At 41.7% G+C, this 22702-nt stretch overlaps 1 protein-coding gene across 1 annotated transcript in view; it reads left to right on the forward strand.

Annotated features, from left to right (window-relative positions):
• Window positions 1-22702, forward strand: part of LOC139264688 (disco-interacting protein 2 homolog C) — a 622729-nt gene that overhangs the window by 595234 nt on the left and 4793 nt on the right. The window contains exons 35-38 of the mRNA XM_070881594.1: window positions 8886-8943; window positions 15329-15403; window positions 20140-20314; window positions 20557-20680. Coding sequence (XP_070737695.1) covers window positions 8886-8943; window positions 15329-15403; window positions 20140-20314; window positions 20557-20680 — 432 coding nt within the window. The remainder of the gene's footprint in view (window positions 1-8885; window positions 8944-15328; window positions 15404-20139; window positions 20315-20556; window positions 20681-22702) is intronic.

The following is a 22702-nucleotide window of genomic DNA, read 5'->3' on the forward strand; positions in this document are numbered from 1 at the left end:
AAAAGATCCTCTCGGAATGAGTGATCACAGTATGGTTGAATTTGTAATACAGATTGAGGGTGAGGAAGTAGTGTCTCAAACGAGCGTACTATGCTTAAACAAAGGGGACTACACTGGGATGAGGGCAGAGTTAGCTAAAGTAGACTGGGAACACAGACTAAACGGTGGCACAATTGAGGAACAGTGGAGGACTTTTAAGGAGCTCTTTCATAGTGCTCAACAAAAATATATTCCAGTGAAAAAGAAGAGCGGTAAGAGAAGGGATAACCAGTCGTGGATAACCAAGGAAATAAAGGAGAGTATCAAATTAAAAACCAATGCGTATAAGGTAGCCAAGGTTAGTGGGAAACTAGAAGATTGGGAAAATTTTAAACGACAGCAAAGAATGACTAAGAAAGCAATAAAGAAAGGAAAGATAGAGTACGAAAGTAAACTTGCGCAAAACATAAAAACAGATAGTAAAAGCTTTTACCGATATATAAAACGGAAGAGAGTGACTAAAGTAAATGTTGGTTCCTTAGAAGATGAGAAGGGGGATTTAATAATGGGAAACGTGTAAATGGCTGAGACCTTAAACAATTATTTTGCTTCAGTCTTCACAGTGGAAGACACAAAAACCATGCCAAAAATTGCTGGTCACGGGAATGTGGGAAGGGAGGACCTTGAGACAATCACTATCACTAGGGAGGTCGTGCTGGACAGGCTAATGGGACTCAAGGTAGACAAGTCCCCTGGTCCTGATGAAATGCATCCCAGGGTATTAAAAGAGATGGCGGAAGTTATAGCAGATGCATTCGTTATAATCTACCAAAATTCTCTGGACTCTGGGGAGGTACCAGCGGATTGGAAAGCAGCTAATGTAACGCCTCTGTTTAAAAAAAGGGCGCAGACAAAAGGCAGGTAACTATAGGCCGGTTAGTTTAACATCTGTACTGGGGAAAATGCTTGAAGCTATCATTAAGGAAGAAATAGCGAGACATCTAGATAGGAATAGTGCAATCAAGCAGACGCAACATGGATTCATGAAGGGGAAATCATGTTTAACTAATTTACTGGAATTCTTTGAGAATATATCGAGCATGGTGGATAGAGGTGTACCGATAGATGTTGTGTATTTAGATTTCCAAAAGGCATTCGATAAGGTGCCATACAAAAGGTTACTGCAGAAGATAAAGGTACGCGGAGTCAGAGGAAATGTATTAGCATGGATCGAGAATTGGCTGGCTAACAGAAAGCAGAGAGGCGGGATAAATGGGTCCTTTTCGGGTTGGAAATCGGTGGTTAGTGGTGTGCCACAGGGATCGGTGCTGGGACCACAACTGTTTACAATATTCATAGATGACCTGGAAGAGGGGACAGAGTGTAGTGTAACAAAATTTGCAGGTGACACAAAGATTAGTGGGAAAGCGGGTTGTGTAGAGGACACAGAGAGGCTGCAAAGAGATTTAGATAGGTTAAGCGAATGGGCTAAGGTTTGGCAGATGGAATACAATGTCGGAAAATGTGAGGTCATCCACCTTGGAAAAAAAACAGTAAAAGGGAATATTATTTGAATGGGGAGAAATTACAACATGCTGCGGTGCAGAGGGACCTGGGGGTCCTTGTGCATGAATCCCAAAAAGTTAGTTTGCAATCTCTCACTGCTCCTTCACCCCGACCTCGCCACTCCTTTTGTACCTGCCCACGCTCCAATCACCGACCTGGATCTTGGTCCCTTTTCACTGCTGTTGCTCTCCTGCTCCAGCACGTGCTGCTCCCTGGAGTGGTATGCTGCCATGCTGCTCCTTCCGCTCCCCAGCCTGCTCCAATGGTGCTCGCAGGCTGGGAGCCACTCAGACATAACCACTATGCTACTGTAGCCCTAAATTCTCATTGACATGGTAAGACTGTGGAGCTTTGCTCTGATCTGCAACCACTTAGCTCTGTCTATAGCCTGCTACTCGTGGTTCAGCATGCAGGTAGTCCATTGTTTACTATGCATAACAGTCACGTCTGATTTGGCTTCAGTGCAAGTCGCTATTGGACATAATTTAACACTAGCATCACAAAAGGTGAAAATCATAACCCTACCTGTATGTTGAAGTACATCTTTGGTGTTTCTCACCCCTAATGTAGTTGTACAGCCGCATATATTGTGTAGGAATTCTTCAGTCTGGTACTGAGCGAGTGCTGCATTCTCTGAGGTACCTTCTTTTGAATGAGGTGTTAAACTGAGGCCTCATCTGCCTTTCTTGGGTGATTGTAAATGATTCTGTAACATTATTCAAAGAAATGTCAACATTACTCCCTCAACTAACACCACCAAAAACATTATCTGATCATTCAATAATTTGCCTGCATTACAGAGCAACAGGAGTGTAAGCCATTCAGCCCCTCGAGCCTGTTCATTGTGCTATTTGAACATGGCTGATCTCTACCTCAGCTCCATTTAGTCGCCTTTTTCCCTGGATACCCTTACCTAACAATCAATCGCAGTTTTGAAAATTTCAGTTGCATTGTCATCCACAGGCTTTGGGGGAGAGAATTCCAGATTTCCTTTGTGTGGAAAAATAAATTCCTGATTTTACTCCTAAATGGCCAAGCTCTAATTTTAAGAATATGCTCGTTCTGTATTTCCCCACCAGGGGATATCATTTCTCTCTTTCTATCCAATTAAATCGCTTTATTATTTTATACACCTCAATTAAATCACCTTTCAACATTCTAAACTTAAGGGAATACAAACCCAAGTGTAAGGAACGTGTCCTCATAATATGACACTTTAAGCCTCGGTATCATTCTGGTGAATCTGCACTGGACGCCTTCCGAGGCCAGTATATCTTTCCTGAGGTGCTCTGCCTAAAGCTGTAGTGCAGTGCTCCAGATTGGATTTAACCAAGGCTCTGTGCAACTGAGGCATCACTTGCTCACTTTTGTATCCCAGGCCCTTGAGATAAAGGCCAGTGCTCCATTAGCCTATTCAATTACTTTTTGTGTCTGTGCGCTAGCTTTTCGTGCTTTGTGTACATAGACACCTAAATCCCTTTGCTTATCCAGAGCTCTCATAGTGAAGAAAATATTCCGATTTGTCTTTCTCTGATCCAAAGTATCTACACTTATCCACATTGCACTCCATCTGCCGTAGTTCTGCCCATTCACTTAATCTGTCCATGTTCCTTTGTAACTTCCTCCTCCCACCTACACAACTTAACTTCGTGCCATGTGCAAACTTGGATATAACAAGAGTGACTGATTTAAAAAAATAATAATCCACTGATTGTAAAGTGCTTCGGAATGTCCTGAGGGCCTGGAAGACGCTCTATAATATGAGTTCATTCACTCGTTCAATCCAGAAAGCATTAGAAATGACGCAATTGAATTCTGAGTTTTACAGAAATTACAGAAATTTGTCATGACAAAACGCTTCTGAGTGCATGAATTCTGAAATAATGCTGAAATGGAAGTTCATTGGAGGATGACCCAAGAGAAAAGTCTAGTACCCAACATTGTGGGGTGGAGTTTACACTTGGCTCTGCTCGTGTTTCCAGCACCATTCGCCCCAAATCAGCCAAACCAACGCAAAAGATTATGGAATTTTACACGCAAATTGTTCAGCACAAGTTAAGTTTAAGATATTTGTCGCTGGTTTAAAAAGCATCGCGCTGGAACCTGGACCCATCCACAAAACTGGCAATGCCCCCAGGTTGAATTAATCACCTTGGCGAGTTTCTGCTAATTGTGCCTGTTCGAGGAGGCTCTTAGAATTCAGGTTTCGTTTTAGACATGAGCACCATTTACTAAGAAACTGATTACTGTACACCAATGAAACTAATAAATGGTCGTGTATAGTTTTTTTTAAAGTCACTTTCAGTTATTTAAAATTGAGTTACTCACAGGTGGACTAGGCACACTTATAAAAATGCTTATTTTTTGTGATTAAACCCATTTTCAACTGTATTTATGAATCAGCACCAGTTTAAAATCAATTCAGAAAACTAACAGAATTTAGAGCACAATTTGTGCCTGGATTGCCACCAAAGGGTCACCTCAAGAAACAGTCACTAATGTAGTTTATTGCCAATAAGTGCTTTTGACAGGAAAGATCTGCCAAAACCGTTCCCCTCTCTGGGACACTTGAATGTTTCAGTTATTGTAAACTTCGCATAGAATTTTACATCTTTGTTCTTGTATTTCATTATTGATTTGTGAAAATGACTAATGAAAATGCAGTGCTGTTTGGAAGAAATTGCTTCTGTACAGAATATGGCCTACAGATTAGGTTAGCACCGATGTTGTCATTTGTAATATTGATTCGGTCACACGTAAACTCTTGAGACTGGCTGGCTGAAGAGAGCTGTAAAATTTCAATTGGAATTCGGTTAAAATTGTCACTTCTTTGATGAGTATGGGGGAGGGGAGAATATCCAATAATTTATGACTTGAATAACAAATTAGTTACTGACATTAATCTGGATAAATTGTTTGCTATGATGAAGGGTTTCAATTTAAGGAGCTACAAATTAGGAATAAGAACGGAAGGGAACCACCTTGCTTAGAGAAGCAAAACTATCCAGTTATAAGTCAGTATTGAGATTTAAATGTTAAGTTTTGGGAGTTCAGGAAGGAGGTTGCACAAAAAGTCAGGAAAAAGACGTTTTTCACCCAAAGGGGGATACATTTGTGGAAGACGACACCAAGGAAGGTCTTTAATGTGAACAGAGAATTAGATACATATCTGGAGAGGAGAGGGGTTGAGAGATGTGGTGAGAAAGTGGATAATCTAGGAAAAACAAATGAGCTTGTTGGGTCAGATGGCTTTTAGCAGCCTGCAAGATCGTTGCGTTCTTTCTATATTTGGTGTAAATGGAATCTTCAATTTATTTCCATATTTATTCCTGGGCTGAATTTCACAAGTCTGGGCTTGTGCATTATCTAATTGAAAACATAAAGGACAGGCTGCCATAATGTAATCCTTCTTTAGGTTAGTCAGATAAATATAGAAGTATCAACACCATCCTGTCCGACTTGCTTGTATGTTTTCATTAATAACTGGTAGATATGCTCTTGCTCAATTTTTGATGGGATTCAGGTTTTAAATGTTGATATCTGGTGATCAGAAATGGGGGATAGAGGAGGGCCGTCAGTAAATGGGGGATAGGGGAGGGGCACCAGTAAATGGGGGGATAGGGGAACCGGCCCACACTGCGATATGTGTACGCGCACTAGGTCCTTGCAGCAGAGCTGGTCTCCAGTCGTCCTGGTTAATCCTTGCCACTGGACCAAGACCTAGCTCTGTCAAGCCCGTGTGGTGGCTGGTGTGCAACGGCCACCACACGTTAAAAAAATCCACGCACAGGCATCTTCCACCCTTCAGGATGTAGTTCAGGACTGGAACATTGGGTCCTTCATTGAAACATCTATGAACTCTTGTGGAAGCAAGTCATCCTCGTTCGAGAGACCACCGATGAGTTGCATTTAAAATGTGATTGTGGTACGTTTGTATCCATGTTCATTCTTGGACTTAAACTCTTCATGGTATTTTATAGAAATATATTTAGAGCGCTATTTCCCTCTCGGAAAGTGGAATTGAGGTCGAAGATCAGCCATAATCTTACTGAATGACGGAGCAGGCTCGAGGAGCTGTGAATGGCCTACTCCTGCTCCTAATGCTTATGTTCCAGCAGTAGTCAGCATTTGTTGCAGTGCAGATCAACATTCGCTGTGCCTTCAAGAAATGGAAAAGTCTTGAAATTGTTCAAGCTAAAAATAAAATGAATCACCACGTGAACAGCAGTACCTGTCAATTTGCCAGTGGGTGACAGAAATTATCCCTCTTCTACATTGATTTTTATGTATGAACATTATGATCTACTGACATTTAATAGCTTGCAGTAATTATGCAGCCATATATTTAACATTACCTTTCTAAGCGGGCACTTTTATAAATAATATGCCTGATATCTTTGGAGTCAGCATCAGGCATGATAGATTTTCTTTTCTTAAATAAGACAAGATCCTGCTGTTAATGATCAGAAGTCTAAAGTAATAAATATTCAAATAAAACGCAATGCAACCACCATAGCTGCAGTTCAGCTTTTTTTGTGTGGTTACATTATTGATTACGCTAATTTGAAAGAAAGGTTTCAATGGAAGGAGTAAGAAAACACAATACACTGCTGCTGGGAGTTTCGACACCACAAGCCTGATGTGTTCAGTCTTAGACCTAATGTGGAAATGGTAGTCTGAGAGAAATGGGGTGGGGTGTGGGAGGGCAGGGGGAAAGGAAAGAAGCGAGAGCTGTTTTTTTTCTCATGTTTTTATTTATATAATTTCTCCTTTTCTGTTACTGCTTGTACCTTATGTTTTTACCTTTTGTTCCATATCCTTTTGTTTCAGGCTTGCGTGACTTTATCAACTTTTTTCCATATACTTCACTCTTTTCTGTCGTTTTATCTATCTTTTGGTTTAGTCTCGCATATTTTACTGCTTCAATTATGAAAACATTTCTGAAATATGTGGACATTCCAAAGTGAACCACTTTGTGTACAGAGGACAATAATGATTCACCTAAGCAAAGCGATCACCTTATTGGTAATTTTGGAGAGCCACAAGTTTGAAATATTGGGAATTTAAGGAGGAGGCTGCACAGAAACGTTGGGGGAGTGAGCTGCGCAACAATGTCAGGGGGCTGGGGAGCAGGCTGTAGAGAAACACGAGGTATCCAGGCAGAGGGCTGCACAAAAGCATTGGAGATCTAGGAGATGGGATGCGGAGATACATTGGAGAGTTGGGGATGGGATGCAGAGATACATTGGAGAGTTGGGGATGGGATGCGGAGATACATTGGAGAGTTGGGGATGGGATGCAGAGATACATTGGAGAGTTGGGGATGGGATGCAGAGATACATTGGAGAGTTGGGGATGGGATGCAGAGATATATTGGAGAGTTGGGGATGGGATGCAGAGATATATTGGAGAGTTGGGGATGGGATGCAGAGATACATTGGAGAGTCGGGATGGGATGCAGAGATACATTGAAGAGTTGGGGATGGGATGCAGAGATACTTTGGAGATCTAGGAGATTGGATGCAAAGATACATTGGAGAGTCGGGATGGGATGCAGAGATACTTTGGAGATCTAGGAGATTGGATGCAGAGATACATTGGAGAGTCGGGATGGGATGCAGAGATACATTGGAGAGCCGGGATGGGATGCAGAGATACATTGGAGAGTTGGGGATGGGATGCAGAGATACTTTGGAGATCTAGGAGATTGGATGCAAAGATACATTGGAGAGTCTGGATGGGATGCAGAGATACATTGGAGAGTCGGGATGGGATGCAGAGATGCATTGGAGAGTCGAGATGGGATGCAGAGATACATTGGAGAGTCGGGATGGGATGCTGAGATGCATTGGAGAGTCAGGAGATGGAAAGCAGAAACATTTGGAGAGCTAGAAGATTGGATGCAGCGAAACATTGGAATCTCGGGAATGGCTGCGGAGGAAGATGAGCATTGTAGAGTGGGTTGGAAAAAATATTGGGGAAACCAGATAGCGAGCAGCAGAGAAACATCAGAGAGCTGAGGAGCAGGCCACAGAAGAGCTAATATCATGGAGTAAGTTGCACAGAAACCTGGGGAAACTGGGTAGTAAGCTGCAGAGTAACATCGGGCAACACGCTTTAGGGAAACGTATATATCATCAAGTAGGCTAAACATCTGGGAACAAGGTAACTGTCTGCAGAGAACCATCGGAAAGAGGCGTACACTGCGGGGAAACATGGACATTATACAGTGGGCTGCACAGAAATATTGAGGGCTTTGGGGAGAAACAGTAGATTTTAATATTGTTATACAGATGGCACATGTGGTGTGACCACCACTTCGAAATATGAAAGTGAATAAAACTCTGGTTCTTATTTGATCAGTTTTAACCAGACTATGGACTGCACTTTAAAGATCAATACCAAAAAAAACCAGACAGGCAAGCTGTTGGAAAAGTCTATCCGAGTGGAACAAATCAATTAACTGAACCATGCAGTGTGGGAAGCAGGGTTTTAAATGATTTCTGCTCTTTAAATTGCATACATCACTGGAAGACAAAGCACTGTTATTGCTGAATGTAACTGCACAAGATCTGATTGAAGTGTATTTATGGAAATCCTATCTGTCTATTGACGAGCCCTAATGCTTATTGAAGACCTGCAATTGCATGGTACATTTAACAAACAGTAAAAATGTGATTTTAAACGTGCTCTGAGAATCATTGCTTCACTGCTAAAGGTGGCAGCAGTAAGGTTTTGGTCTTGAGTCGCCCAAATCATTTCAGGTAGGAAAATCTGAATTGTAATTGAGTGCATACTCTTAACAGGAAGATGGTGCAGGCTATTGAAAATTAAAATACGTACAGTCGATCAGGTAATTGGTGTCTGTGAGGACTTTCAAATTACTCCCAACATTTGATAAATTATGTGGTATTTAAATGCTTGGCTTTTTTTCAATTATTATCACAGTATTGAACAGAGAAATAGTCAAATGGCTGGCAGAAGATATGAAAACCGATGGTTATCTTGAAAATAATTATTGATTCTAAAGCAGTTTGACAAGAATTTATCTTCCTGTGATTGAGTACCAAGGCAGGAAAAAAGTAAATGAGAAACCTAATGTGATGAAGGGTGTTTTGGAGGTCGCTAGGTAACTGTCGAGCTGGAGCTATTGGCTTTACCTTGTTTGGTTGATTTTCCTGCTATTGATTTCACAGTAGATTATCTAAACATACCTTTGGAGAAATCTTGTGAAATGGCCGTTGAATATATTTGTGGCAGTTTAGAGTGTGGTGTAACATGGGAATAGCTGTTAGCAGAAACATACAAGACATTCGTTTTTAACCCTTTGTTGCTTACAGGGTGCGTTTAGTGGAACGAGGATCTCCTCACAGCCTGCCGCTCATGGAGTCTGGAAAAGTGAGTAACAGATTCTCCTGCGCAATGTCGGATTTAAAAACAAAAAGTTAAATAGTCATATGTTTGCAATCAGGTGTTTTCTTTCTAAATATGCGTATTAAGTTTTATGCTCATCAAGGTGAAGTGCGCACAGAAGGAGTAGAACATTTGACCACTTTTGGCCGTCAATGTTGACTTTAAGCTGCCCCGGGTCAAATATAGGGGAGACAAGATGGAAAATGAAGACCCTGTACCTCTGCCTGAACCTCCGTTAACCCCTTACTGCACCACTATAACAGTTGGAATACGAGCCATTTTTACGCTTGAGATTACCAACTTAGTTTATTTTGTGCTGTTTACTCGTGCACATGAGGAACTGAATTGAAACTATCACAAATTAATATTATGTGGAACTCATGCAGCTGGCAGGGAGATCTTCAATCTATCAATCTTGGCTGGGTTCAGCTAGAGCTGAAAGAACAGTGTTTTGGCAGCTTCTGTCAACCAGTCTTCTAATTCCCTCGGTGTTTAATAAAAACAACCTGCCTTTATTAATGATTTACTTTGAAGGTGAGACTCCTTCCTATTCATTTATTTGCTCCCCTTAGTGCGGTGTATTGAAGTGCACATTTCCCATCGTAATATGGGGGAATGCATTGATCTCAAGTGTTGTGAAAAGGAAACCAGCAACTATCTCTCCTAGGGAGAGCTAATCATTCCTGGGCCACTGTCACAAAACTCCTAGCAGCTGGCTCGGGCAGATTTGGTGGAGGATTGGGTCAAATTCATCCATCTTCTTGGCAGCAGTAGAAGTTTGGGTTGGAGAGCAAACCTCATTTAGAATTTTAACAAGATATGGACTGCAATACTCCTCCGCACCCTTTCCCCAAGTGCTGGACAGATGCAGTTTGTTTGAGGAATACAGGACCTGATGAGGCCTCGGAGCACCCGGATTTGGTGGGCTGATGACGTGGTCACCCCACCCCCATGGCAAACTCACCACCTGGCAGGGCTTTGCACTTGCAAATGGGGACAGAAACGTGGATGCCGTTACAGACAGTTGCAAGATGAGCCACCAGCTTTGGGGACTTCTGGCAGTAGTTGGAGAATAACAGCCAGAATGCTTCCAGGCCTAAAAAATCCAAGGAGAAGTTGCAGAAGAAATTGCCTGATTTACTCAAACTTTATCTGAGGAGATTCCAGCTACAAGGCCTAATGCCAGCTTATTTGGGAATCCCACAAAATGGGTGCCCTTCTGTCATATCCAAAGGAGATGGAGTCCAGAGGGCCAGGATTTCCCTCTTACCTAGTTTCCATGGCAATCCTGGCCCTATGCCTTTTGTAGGTGTAACCACCTGCCTGACAAAGCCCCGGAATTCCCAGGGCAACGTAAAGCAGGCAGAGAGATGAAGTAAGTCCTCTCTGCCCCATTTTTCTCTCCATAATACCTGCGAACTTGAGTCTGCCCCCAAGTGCTATAAGAGGCTATATTGGGGCCATAGTGAGTATTTAAATTATCCATTGAAATTACGTAGTTTAATTACTTGTACTTCAAAAGTTGAATTTTTGTATAATCAAAACTTGTGTGTTTTTTTACCCAAATTAAATGATTTGCAAAATCAGCTGTGCAGAGTATTAGTTGTTATCTATGATGGGAAGGATATAAAGCAATGGAAAAAGTCCACCGTAGATTCAGTCGGTAGTTAGCAGCGATTTGAGCTGGGGGTGGGGGGGAGGAGTGGGGGGAACTAGTTGCAGTTATGAAGAGATACTTGAGAATTTTTTTTTTATTCGAGTTGAGATTGTGGGTCTTTAATGTTATGAACAGCCATGATAGGGTAATAATGATAAACTGGCAAGCAAAATATTTATAAGAGGAGACAAATTTAAGATAAATACAGGAAGAGTTAGAGAAGGTAGAAAATCTCCCGTATTTTTCTCATTAACGTGACCTGAATGAGCAATATCAGATGTTTCAACCGTTTTTTTTTACCAGTTTGACCCCTTTTATTTTGGCCAGAATGCTGCAAAGAAAAGGACCAAACTGGTGGTTTCAGTTTATCGCGTGGTTTTCTGCTAGCTTTAATTCCAGGCTTTAAAACTTGTTGCCATTAAAACAACAGAGGAAAAAATCCCCATGCTGTCTGAACCTTCTCCCAAAGCCTCGTATGTAGGAACATCACGAAGTAGCTTCTGAAAATCCAAGTAATTTAAAATCAACTCAGACACGATGTTAATTACCTCCTGAGAAAATCCAGTAGATTTGTAAGACGTCACCTACTACGTCTTAATCCATGCTGACTACTCTCTATAACCTGTGCACTCTGAACAAATGCCAATAACAAAATAGTATAAATGCTCCTGAGCATTTTCACAATTAAGGATTTTTTTTCTAACATCTATCATTGTAGAGTTCCTGCTTCATTCCTTTTTTGGACATCAGAATAACATTCACTATCCTCCAGTCATCTGGTTCAGCTCTTGGAATTATGAAACTCCTGAGAATAATAATCGGAGCTTGCCTATTAACTCTCACATTTCCTTGTGGATTGCAAGGTATTCCCGGTGTTTTGTGTACATTTAATTCCTTAAATCTATTCATCCACATGCTTTATTGACCTTTGGGACAGTCTGAGGACTTGATACAATGCTAAATTTGACACGTTCGGTGGTCGTGAAAGGCGCTGTAGAAATACAAGTCTTTCCTGTATACATTCACGCACCAAAATGATGTTCAGTCTTGACTACTGAAGCAGGGGGCAAACAATTTATTTTCAGACTTACTGGTATTTTTGGTGCAGTCAGCTGCATAAAGTTGTGAGAACTTTTGAATGGCATTTTTATTCTTGAGGATGACCTGTTTGCATAAGTAGGCCATAAAGAAATAGTTTAAAAATATAAAAGTGAAATAAAACATATTTTTGCTCCAAAGCTTCAGGATTTTGTTCCAACAAAATGAAGTATGCCCATCCCTGCCAGTGAACATTTCCCCACGTCCTTTTATATTCTTCCTTTTCAAAAACGAATACAATTCCCTGAAGAATGATATATTCTCTGCCTCAGTATCCATATGTGAAAAAGCATACCATGTTCTAATAACCCTCAGTGCAAAAACATTTTAAATAATTCCTTCATTCTTGATAATCTTGAATCTATGCATGTGTGTTAAAAGTCACCAATCCACAGAAACAATCTTTTACAGTTTACTCTTTCAAACCTTTTCATAATTTTGAAAACGTCTAATAAATCCCATCCATGAATTATCTCTTGTCAAGTGAAAACAGCCCCATATGTTGACATTTCCTTCAAAACTATAACATCTAATTTTAGTAATTGTTTGTTGTATCCTTTCCATGGCTCTCTATGATAGTTGCCCAGAATGGGTGCCCAATCAATGTTTTGTACAAATTCAACATCATTTCCTTTATATTTCTAAAGTTATAGAATTGAAAAGTAGGGAAGTTATGCTAAACCTTGGTTAGACCACACTTAGAGTACTGCATGCAATTCTGGTTGCCATATTATAAAAAGGATATAGAGGCACTGGAGAGGGAGCAGAGAAGATTTACAAGTATAATTCCACAAATGTGAGGGAGACGAGAGAGACTGACAATGTTACGGAGGTGAAAATAGGCGGTCTTAGTTATGCTGTGGATATGTGGTCGAAAGCTCATTTCAGGGTCAAGTATGATGCCAAGATTGCAAACAATGTGTATCAGCCTCAGACAGAAGTTGGGAAAGGGATGGAGTTAGTGGCTAGGGAACGGTGTTTGTGGCGGGGGCAACAACATGTTCAAGGAATTTGGAGAGGAAAGGGAGGTAGAAGATGAGGCGGTAGTTTGCAAGGACAGATTGGTTTTTTTGAGGAGAGAGGTGATGACAGCAGACTTGAGGGAGAGGGCGACTGTACCTGAGGAGAGAGAACCATTAACAGTGCCAGCTAACAAGGGAGCCAGAAAAGGAAGTTGGGTAGTTAGCAGTTTGGCTTTGGTCTTCCCACTATTCAATTGCAGAAAATTTCTGCTTATCCAGAACTGGATGTCGAACAAGCAGACTGTGCTCGCTTCAGCAGCACAAATACTGAAATTGGAACGATTTTACAGAGAAGATTAGCAGTCTGACAATTTAGAGACAATGAAGGGGTCGAGAGAAGTGGTAGTGAGGTAGAGCTGGGTGTCATCAGCGTACATGTGGAAACTGACACACTGTTTTCAGATTATATCACCAAGGTGCAACACATAGATGAGAAATAGGAGGGAGCCAAGGATAGAACCTTGTGGGGTGGGGGGGGGGGGACACCAGAGGTAACGATGCGGGGACGGGAAGAGAAGCTGTTGCAGGTGATTCTCTGGCTACGATTGGATAGATAAGAGAGGAACCAGACGAGTGCTGTCCCACCCAGCTGGACGACAGTGGAGAGATGTTGGAGAAGGATGGAGTGGTCAACCATGTCAAAAGCTGCAGACAAGTCAACAAGGACGAGGAGGGATAGTTTGCTTTTTTCACAATCACAAAGGATGTCACTAGTGACTTTGATGCGAGCCGTTTCAGTACTGCGGCAGGGGCGGAAACCAGATTGGAGGGATTCAAACATGGAGTTACAGGAAAGATGGGCACCAATTTGGGAGGCAACAATATGTTCAAGGAATTTGGAGAGGAAAGGGAGGTAGGAGATGGGGAGGTAGTTTGCAAGGACAGATTGTTTTTTTTGAGGAAAGGGGTGATGACAGCAGATTTGAGGGAGAGGGCGACTGTACCTAAGGAGAGAGAACCGTTAACAGTGTCAGCTAACAAGGGAGCCAGAAAAGGAAGTTGGGTAGTTAGCAGTTTGGTGGGAATAGGGTCAAGGGAGCAGGAAGTGGGTGTCATTGACAGGATGAGCTCGGAGAGGTCATGAGGGGAGATCAGAGAGAAACTGGAGAAAGATGTGAGGTCAGGACTGGGGCAGGGAGGAATCTTGGAGGAAGTTTGACCCAGTGGGCTAGGGGGAGGAAGTTTGACCCAGTGGGCTAGGGGAAGGAAGCGCAGAGGTAGAGGCAGCTGAACGGATGGTCTCAATCTTGGAGGCAAATAAGTCCATGAGCTCCTCACACTTATTGTCGGGGGTGAGGGTGGAGACTGGGGAGAGGGGTTTAAAAAGCCGGTTCGCAGTGGAGAATAGAAGCCGGGATTATCTTTACATTCCAGAATGATCCTGGAATAGTGAGCAACTTTGGCAGACGAGAGCAGGACCCGATAATGCTTTATGTGGTCCAGCCAGATCTGACGGTGAATGGCTAAACCAGTTGTTCGTCATATCCGCTCAGGTCTGTGTCCCTTGGATTTGAGAGAGTGAAGATCAGGGCCGTACCAGGGGGAACGGCCAGCGTGAGAGAGTAATTGTTTTAATAGGGACTAGAGCATCAAAGCTGATGATGAGGGTGTGATTGAGCAGATCAGTAGCTGCAGAAATGTCATGGTGAATGGAGGGTCAAAAGCTGGACATTTGGGAGTTCATGTGCAGTTGTAAGAGAGATGGGAGACAGATTTTTCCAGGGGCGGACACAGGAGGAGGGAGGATGGAAGTGGGGATGTGGGTGCAGAGCAGTACGAGGAAGTGGTGAGAGATAAAATTAGATGGAGGTTGAAATCACATTCGGTGCAGAGGCTGATGGAGGAAAGTGGTGAAAAATATCGGTAATGAGATTTTTATTGTCCTTGTGCGTGTGGTAGAGAACAAGAATTTTAAATGAGCAGCGAGAGGGTGGAATAAGGTGAGATGCTCAAAGGAGGAGAAAGTGCCGGAGGAGTCGGGGGACAGGCCAAGGTGCGATTTGCTGATAAGCATCACACCGCCACCACGGTGATAGAAGGTGGGGAGGCTTCATTTCAGGGTAAGGTGTCAACATTGTGGATCTATGCTGTGGATCTATAAAACAATCTTTTAAAATCTGGACGTGGCCAGGTCAGTGATTTGGACTGTGCAAATTCACTGCTGTGGTTACTTTCCTAAGTTTTTCAATATCCAGGGCTGGATTACTCGCCCTGGCTATTACTTGTCTAGTTTACCTGGCTGTTAAGAGGACACAAATTTGGTATTATTGCAGGGTAAGTGCTGATTAGCCAGGTTTTACCAACAAGGCGAACCAAATCCTACGGACCTAACTCGCCAAAGATAAAAATAGAAGTAATTAGAATTTTTATTCATTGCTATTAAAATTAAAAATGATGATATTAACATCCAGGTTTTTGAAAGCAGAAGAACATCCTCCATAGCGTTGATGGCTGGTCGTACATGTTTGATTCGAGAGGCTGCCCTCGTAATCAAGCATCTGTGAAATGTACAATTGCGCACACCGTAAATTCATACTGTAGAAAAATCTTCTATTGTATTTGTTAATATCGAGCCTTGTAAACTGACTTGCAGATACTACCCGGAGTGAGGATAATCATTGCCAACCCTGAAACGAAAGGACCACTGGGAGACTCGCACCTTGGAGAGGTGAATTGCAATGTTTTTCTTTGGTTTTGAAAACAATTTTCTTTGAGATGTAATTTTACTTGCGTTATATTCATTGGGGAGTGTGATAGCACAGGGTATTCGAGGCCCAATCTGCAGCCGCTCTGAATGAGTTAATGTACTGTGGCTATACCAAAACTATTTCCCAGAAAGTTGGGTTAGCAGCTGTGTAGGATTAGGCATGTTTCTGTGGATTTCATGTGCATGACATCATTCGTGCTCCTGTCGCCTTTCCATATGTTGTCTACCAGCTCCGAGCAGCAAGTGTTCCAAGCCAGCCTGAAGAACATAACAAATGTCAGGGATGGAACAGGCCATTCAGCTATCAAAGTCTATCCATCAAGGCAGCTAACTGTATTTGAAATTACCAGGCCGTTTTTGGCTCTTGTGTATATATCTTGTTTGATTATTCTCACTCTTTGATTAGAAAAGTTTGCCCGATATCTGTTCCAAGTTTGCTTTTCACTATTCTTGAGTTAGATTTTCTGATCCCACTTCTGGTTTAGATCCACAGACGTCTGCCCCTGGTTCCTTCATTCCTTTGATAGACTTATTTTTTGCGTGTGAGGTTGGATAAATGAGCAAGTTAGATTAAGAGTTCATAGAATCATGGAAAAATTATGACAGAGAAGGAGGCCATTTAGCCCATCATGTCCATGCCGGTCAAAAAAGAGGTACCCAGCCTAATCCCACCTGCAAGCACGCGGTCCGTAGCCCTGTAGGTTATGGCTCTTCAAATGCACATCCAAGTACTTTTTAAGTGCTATGAGGGTTTCTGCCTCTATCACCCTTTCAGGCTGAGAGTTCCAGACGCCCACCACCCTCTGGGTGAAGAAATGTCTCATCTCCCCTCTAATCCTTCTACCAATTACTTTAAATCTATGTCCCCTGGTTATTGACCCCTCTGCTAAGGGTAATAGATCCTTCCTCTCCACTCTATCTAGGCCCCTCTATGTTATACACCTCAATTAAATCTACCCTCAGCCTCCTCTATTCCAAGGAAGACAACCCCAGCCTATCCAATCTTTCCTCAGAGCTAAAGTTTTCCAGTCCTGGCAACATCCTCATAAATCTTGTCTGCACCCTTTCTAGTGCAATCACAACTTTCCTGTAATGTGGTGACCAGAACTGCATGCAGTACTCAAGCTGTGGCTTAACTAGTGTTGTATACAATTCAAGCATAACCTCCCTGCTCTTGTTTTCTATGCCTCAGCTAATAAAGGAAACCATTCCGTATGCCTTTTTAACCTGTCCTGCTACCTTTCAGGATCTGTGGACATATACTCCAAGTTCCCTCTGTTCCTCCACACCGCTCAGTATCCTCCCATTTATTGTGTCTTCCCTTGCCTTGTTGCCCCTTCCCAAATGCATTACCTCACACTTCTCCATTTGACACTTTTCTGCCCAACTGACCAGTCCATCAATATCTTCCTGCAGTCTAAAGCTTTCTTCCTCACTGTCAACCACACGGCCAATTTTTGTATCATCTGCAAATTTCTTTATCATGCCCCCTACATTTAAATCTAAATCATTAATATATACTACAAAATGTAAGGGACTGAGTACTGAGCCCTGTGGAACCCCACTGGAAACAGCCTTCCAGTCGCAAAATCACCCGTCAACCATTACCCTATGCTTCCTGCCACTGAGCCAGTTTTGAATCCAATTTGCCACTCTCCCTTGGATCCCACGGGCTTTTACTTTTTTGATCAGCCTATCATGGGGGACCTTGTCAAAAGCCTTTCTAAAATTCTTGTTCCCTTCTCAAAGAACTCAATCAAGTTAGGCAGACACGACCTTCCCTTAACCAATCCATGCTGACTGTCCTTGATTAATCTGTCCTTGATTAATCTAAATGAAGGTTTATCCTGTCCCTCAGAATTGATTCCAGTAATTTTCCCACCACCGAGGTTAAACTAACTGGCCTGTAATTACTCGGTTTATCCCTTCCTCCCTTTTTGAACAATGGTACAATGTTAGCAGTTCTCCAATCCTCTGACACCACTCCTGTAGCCAGGGAGGTTTGACAAATGATGGTCAAAGCCTCTGCAATTTTCTCCCTTTTAATAGCCTTGGATATATTTCATCCAGTCCTGGTGATTTATCTACTTTCATGAATGCTAAACCATTTAATACTTCCTCTCTTACTATGTTTATCCCGGCCAATATTTCACTCTCTTCCTCCTTAACTTCAAGGTCGGAATCGTCCCCCTCTTTTGTGAAGGCAGCCACAAAGTATCCATTAAGTACCTTACCCACATCTTCCTTCCCCCACACATAGGTTACCATTTCAGTCCCTACTAGGCCCTACTCTTTTCTTAGTTATCCTCTTGCTCTTTATGTAATTGTAAAACATCTTTGGGTTTTCTTTGATTCTACTTGCCAATATTTTATCATGCTCTCTTTTTGCTTTCCTAATTTCCTCCTTAATTTCACCCCTGCCCTTTCTATACTCTTCCAGGCTTTCTGCAATATTGAGCGCACAATATCTGTTATAGGCTTCCCTTTTCTGCCTTATCTTATCCTGTATGCACTTTGTCATCCAGGAGGCTCTAAATTTGGCAGGTATACCCTCTTAATTTGTGGGAACATGTTTACCCTGAACTCCATGTACCTCCCTCTGGAGTGCCTCCCACTGCTCTGGCACTGATTTACCTTCAAGTAACTGTTTCCAGTCCACTTTTGCTAAATCACTTCTCAGCTTAGTAAAATTGGTCTTCCCCCAATTTTAGAACCCTTGCTCCTGTTTTTTCTTTGTCCTTATCCATAATTATGCTAAAACTAACTGAATTATGATCACAACCACAAAAATGCTCACCCACTGATCCTCTGTCCACCTGCCCAACTTCATTCCCCAACTAAATCCAGAATCGCCCCTCCCCCCTCCTCCCTCTTGTTGGGCTTGCTACGTATTGGCTAAAAAAGTTCTCCTAAATGCAATTTAAGAATTCTGTGCCCTCTTGTACCTTTTACACTGATAGTATCCCAGTTAATATTAGAGTAATTGAAATCCCCCACTATTACTGCCCTATTGTTTTTGCACTTGTCAGAAATTTGCCTACATATTTGCTCTTCTATCTCCCTCGGACTGTTTGCGAGTCTATAGTACACTCCCAGCAGTGTGATCACCCCTTTTTTGTACTTTAGTTCAACCCATAAAGCCTCTTTTGATGACCTTTCTAACATATCAACCCTCCTCACAGCTGTAATTGTTTCTTTAATCAATACTACAACCCCACTCCTTTTTTAACTCCCTCTCTATCTCGCCTGAAAATCCTGTAACCAGGAATGTTGAGCTGCCATTCCGGCCCTCCTTTCCGCCATGTCTCAGTAATGGCTATATATTATAATCCCACGTGTCTATCTGTGCTCTTAGCTCATCTGCCTTATTCCCTAGACTCCTTGCATTAAAATATATACCATTTAGCACTGCCAAACTGCCTTGTGTTGTCTATGTTCTAGCCTTTGTTACCTCTGCCTTTCAAACACGCTTTCTAATTTTCTGCCTTCCTTTTCCAGCTTGGCTTCTCTCCCTTCTGATAACGCTCTCAGGTTCCCATTGCCCTACCAAGCTAGTTTAAACCCTCCCCAACAGCACTAGCAAACCCCCTCTGCGAGGATATTGGTTCCGGCTCTGTTGAGGTGCAACCTGTCCAGCTTGTACAAGTCCCATCTCCCCCAGAAATGGTCCCATTGCCTCAGGAATCTAAAGCCCTCCCATCTGCACCATCTCTCCAGCCACGTATTTATCCGTTCTATCCTCCTGTTGCCAGTATAATTTTACTCATTCTTCTATCCTCGCACATGCATCCGTCACCTGGAATACCTCTGGCTTTTTTCATTTTGAGCAGCTTATTTTCTTTAACTTTTATGGCTCTATATTTTAGACGTCTCAGCGCTGTCCCGTCTGGTCAAAGTACAAAGGACATGGCTGTAACTTAGGCCTTCGATTTTGTACAGTGAGGAAAGATTACCTGGGCAAAATAGATTGTGCTTGACGGTGAACTCTAGGATATCCCTCCTCTCCATGTAAATTTCTACTTGTTTGTGAGCATCCAATTTGAAGTCCCAGGCCGACCATACCGAGCAATCTTTATTTTTCTTCAAATATGCTTCCTTATATTTCTTGCTCTATTTGTGTTTTACTTTTGCCTTCATTTCTTTCTAGCCATTTCTCCCGCTCCTACTGCATTTTTATTTTGTAAACATTAATGTGTATTTTAATTATGATAATGATCGCAGATAGCGGGAACCCAGTTCATTATTTAATACACAAATGACATACACTGAATGTAACAGTGACTCCTTCAGCCTCTGTAAATATCTTTTACATGTTCTATCTTTCATTATAAATGAGCTCTCTTCCATGAAGTAGCTTTTATTGAACTATAAAACATTAATATTTGCTTGTAAATTTCCTATGGTGTTGCTCAGTGAGTGCCCTGGACAACTTATGATGGTGACAGTGATCCTGGTTGCTGCTCATTGACTTCCTGCAAGTTCTTTCTTTCATTCTTCCTTTCTCTGTCTCTCTCTCTCTCTCTCTCTCCCCACATCAATCTGCATAACATAATGCCATTACCATAGAAAAAATGCTCCAAGGCACTTCACAGCTAGCTATTAAACTCATTATCGAGATTGAGTGACAAAATTGCCCTCCAAAAAAGTCTTTTGGATTGTGACAAAGCAGTGATTGATGTCTTCTCTCAAATGAACAGATCTGGGTTCACAGTGCTCATAACGCGAGTGGATATTTCACCATTTATGGAGATGAATCACTTCAGTCAGATCACTTTAACTCACGTCTGAGTTTTGGGGACACGCAAACTGTATGGGCCCGAACAGGTTACTTGGGATTTCTTAGAAGGACTGATCTTACTGATGCAAATGGAGGTAAGGACGAGAATGCAGTAATACATGTCCAAATAGTCAGAGTGATGCATTGTTGGTTTTTGTTTTTAAAAAGTCCTCTTATTGGGCTTGATGGATCAAATTGCCTTTCCCTGTTCTTGCCTCTTTTCCCGATCTAGCATTGTATTCACAAATTTCAGATACATTATTCGCTATATACTCGAACTGTGATAATTCAGGTTTCAAAATGGGTTTGATGAAGTCCATAATTTGTGTTTTGTTAGAGCGACATGATGCATTGTATGTTGTGGGTGCCTTGGATGAAACAATGGAGCTGCGAGGAATGAGATACCATCCCATTGATATCGAAACATCTGTGATTCGTGCCCACAAGAGCATCACTGAGTGGTAGGTGGCGAGCATTTTACATGCAATGAGAGGCTTTCTTGTTTTGAGCAGTATGGGATATTTCTGCAAGTGATGACGTTGGTTTCTTCATTACATAACTCAAACTATTCTGCTGTGATGTTAACTACCATTTTTGTATTAATTTTGATTTTGTGGTCAAATTATTCTCTAATGGCAGTTTAGTCTTCTTAGATGGCAATGACATCCATCTTCCAGCTAAAGCAGGGTGTATAATTTTATGAGATTTCTGGGCAAGTCTGCACTACCTCCTCTTTCCCTTGCTTCCCAAAAAAGTAATAACCTAATTCTTATCCAAAGAATAAGAATGATTTCATAGGATTACAATAGGATATACGGCACAGAAACAGGCCATTTGGCCCAACCAGTCCATGTCGGCGTTTGTGCTCGAGCCTCTCCTGTCTTTCCTCATCTAAATCTATCAATATAACCCTCTGTTCCCTTCTCCCTCATATACTTGTCTAGGCTCCCCTTAAATGCATCTATACTATTCGCTTCAACTACTCCCTGTGGTTGCGAGTTCCACATTCTCACCACTCTTTGGGTAAAGAAGTTTCTTCTGAATTCCCTATTGGATTTCTTGGTGACTATCTTTTATTGATGACCTCTAGTTATGCTCTTCCCCACAAGTGGAAACATTCTCTCTATATCCACTCTATCAAAACTTTCATAATTTTAAAGACCTCTATTAGATCACCCCTCAGCCTTTTTTCCTGGTATGTATACCCTCGCATTTCTGGTATCACCCTTGTAAATCTTCTCTGCACCCTCTCCAGTGCCTCTATATCCTTTTTATAATATGGTGACCAGAATTCTAAGTGTGGTCTAACCAAGATTCGATACAGGTTTAGCATAACTTGCCTACTTTTCAAACCTCTAGAAATAGTGCTTGATTTCCTTTTTTAATGGCCTTGCTAACATGTATTAAGGTGTTTTTCATTACACCTGAAGATAGTATGAATTATATACATTGTTTGCAAGAAAAAAATGGTACAAAATCCTGGAGATTTAAATATGAAACTACAAAATGTGTGGGTCATTAAGTGATAAATGCAAAGTTTATAGTTGGAAAAGAAACAAGAAATGCAATGATGTGAACAAGTGCTGCTATTGGAGGGAAGTGGGTGGGAACGATCACTTTTAAGGAGAATTTGCATACATTTAATAATGTCTACTTGTGGTGTGGTGAGAGATGTGGCCACAGAGCACTATGTGCAGTGTTGGACAGCCCATTATATGAAAGACATTAAAGTCATTGAGAGTGCATAGCATAGATTCAGCAGGAAGGTGCCAAGCATGGGGAAAACTATAGTTAATGAGGAGAAACTTGAGATACTGGGACTATTTCCACTGCAACAGAATAGGCTAAGATGAGACTTAATAGGTGCTTTGACAATTATGAAGGGTTTTTATAATGTGAATAGGGAAAGACTATTTCTTCTGCTTGGGGAGTTAGTGATGGGGAACATCGTCAATTTAAAATTGGCACTTGAATGAGGATACAAGTTAGGCAGAGTTGTTTTTTTATGGATCAGGGAGTGGCTGAAGCAAAGAATCTTGTATCTTTTATGGAAAAATAAATAAATATTTGAAGCAATGGGAGGTACATGGTTATGGGGAGAGACTGGGACAAGTTTTGGATTGCTCGAGTAAGGAGTCAACACAGAAATGAACGTTTGAGACTGAATCAGAATGAACGTGGGTATAAACCCTAGCCAAGTTTGTCACTGTACATACGAATTGATACACTTCCAACAGCAAAAGTGTGTTGTTATTTAATTCTTTGTCAAACTAATTCTGCCGAGAAATATCACTTATGTTAGTAATTAGAGGTCATGGTACCAATTGGTTTCACCAGCTTTCTACTGGACTTTCCAAAGTAACTTGTGTATAAATTTTCATTTGAAAAGGCAGTTATGAGAGCCAGCATGAATTTGTTAAAGGCAAATCATGTCGGACTAACTTGATTGGATTCTTTGATGAGGCAACAGAGAAGATTGATGA

Source organism: Pristiophorus japonicus, chromosome 5, assembly GCF_044704955.1.
Source record: "Pristiophorus japonicus isolate sPriJap1 chromosome 5, sPriJap1.hap1, whole genome shotgun sequence".
NCBI lineage: Eukaryota > Metazoa > Chordata > Chondrichthyes > Pristiophoridae > Pristiophorus > Pristiophorus japonicus.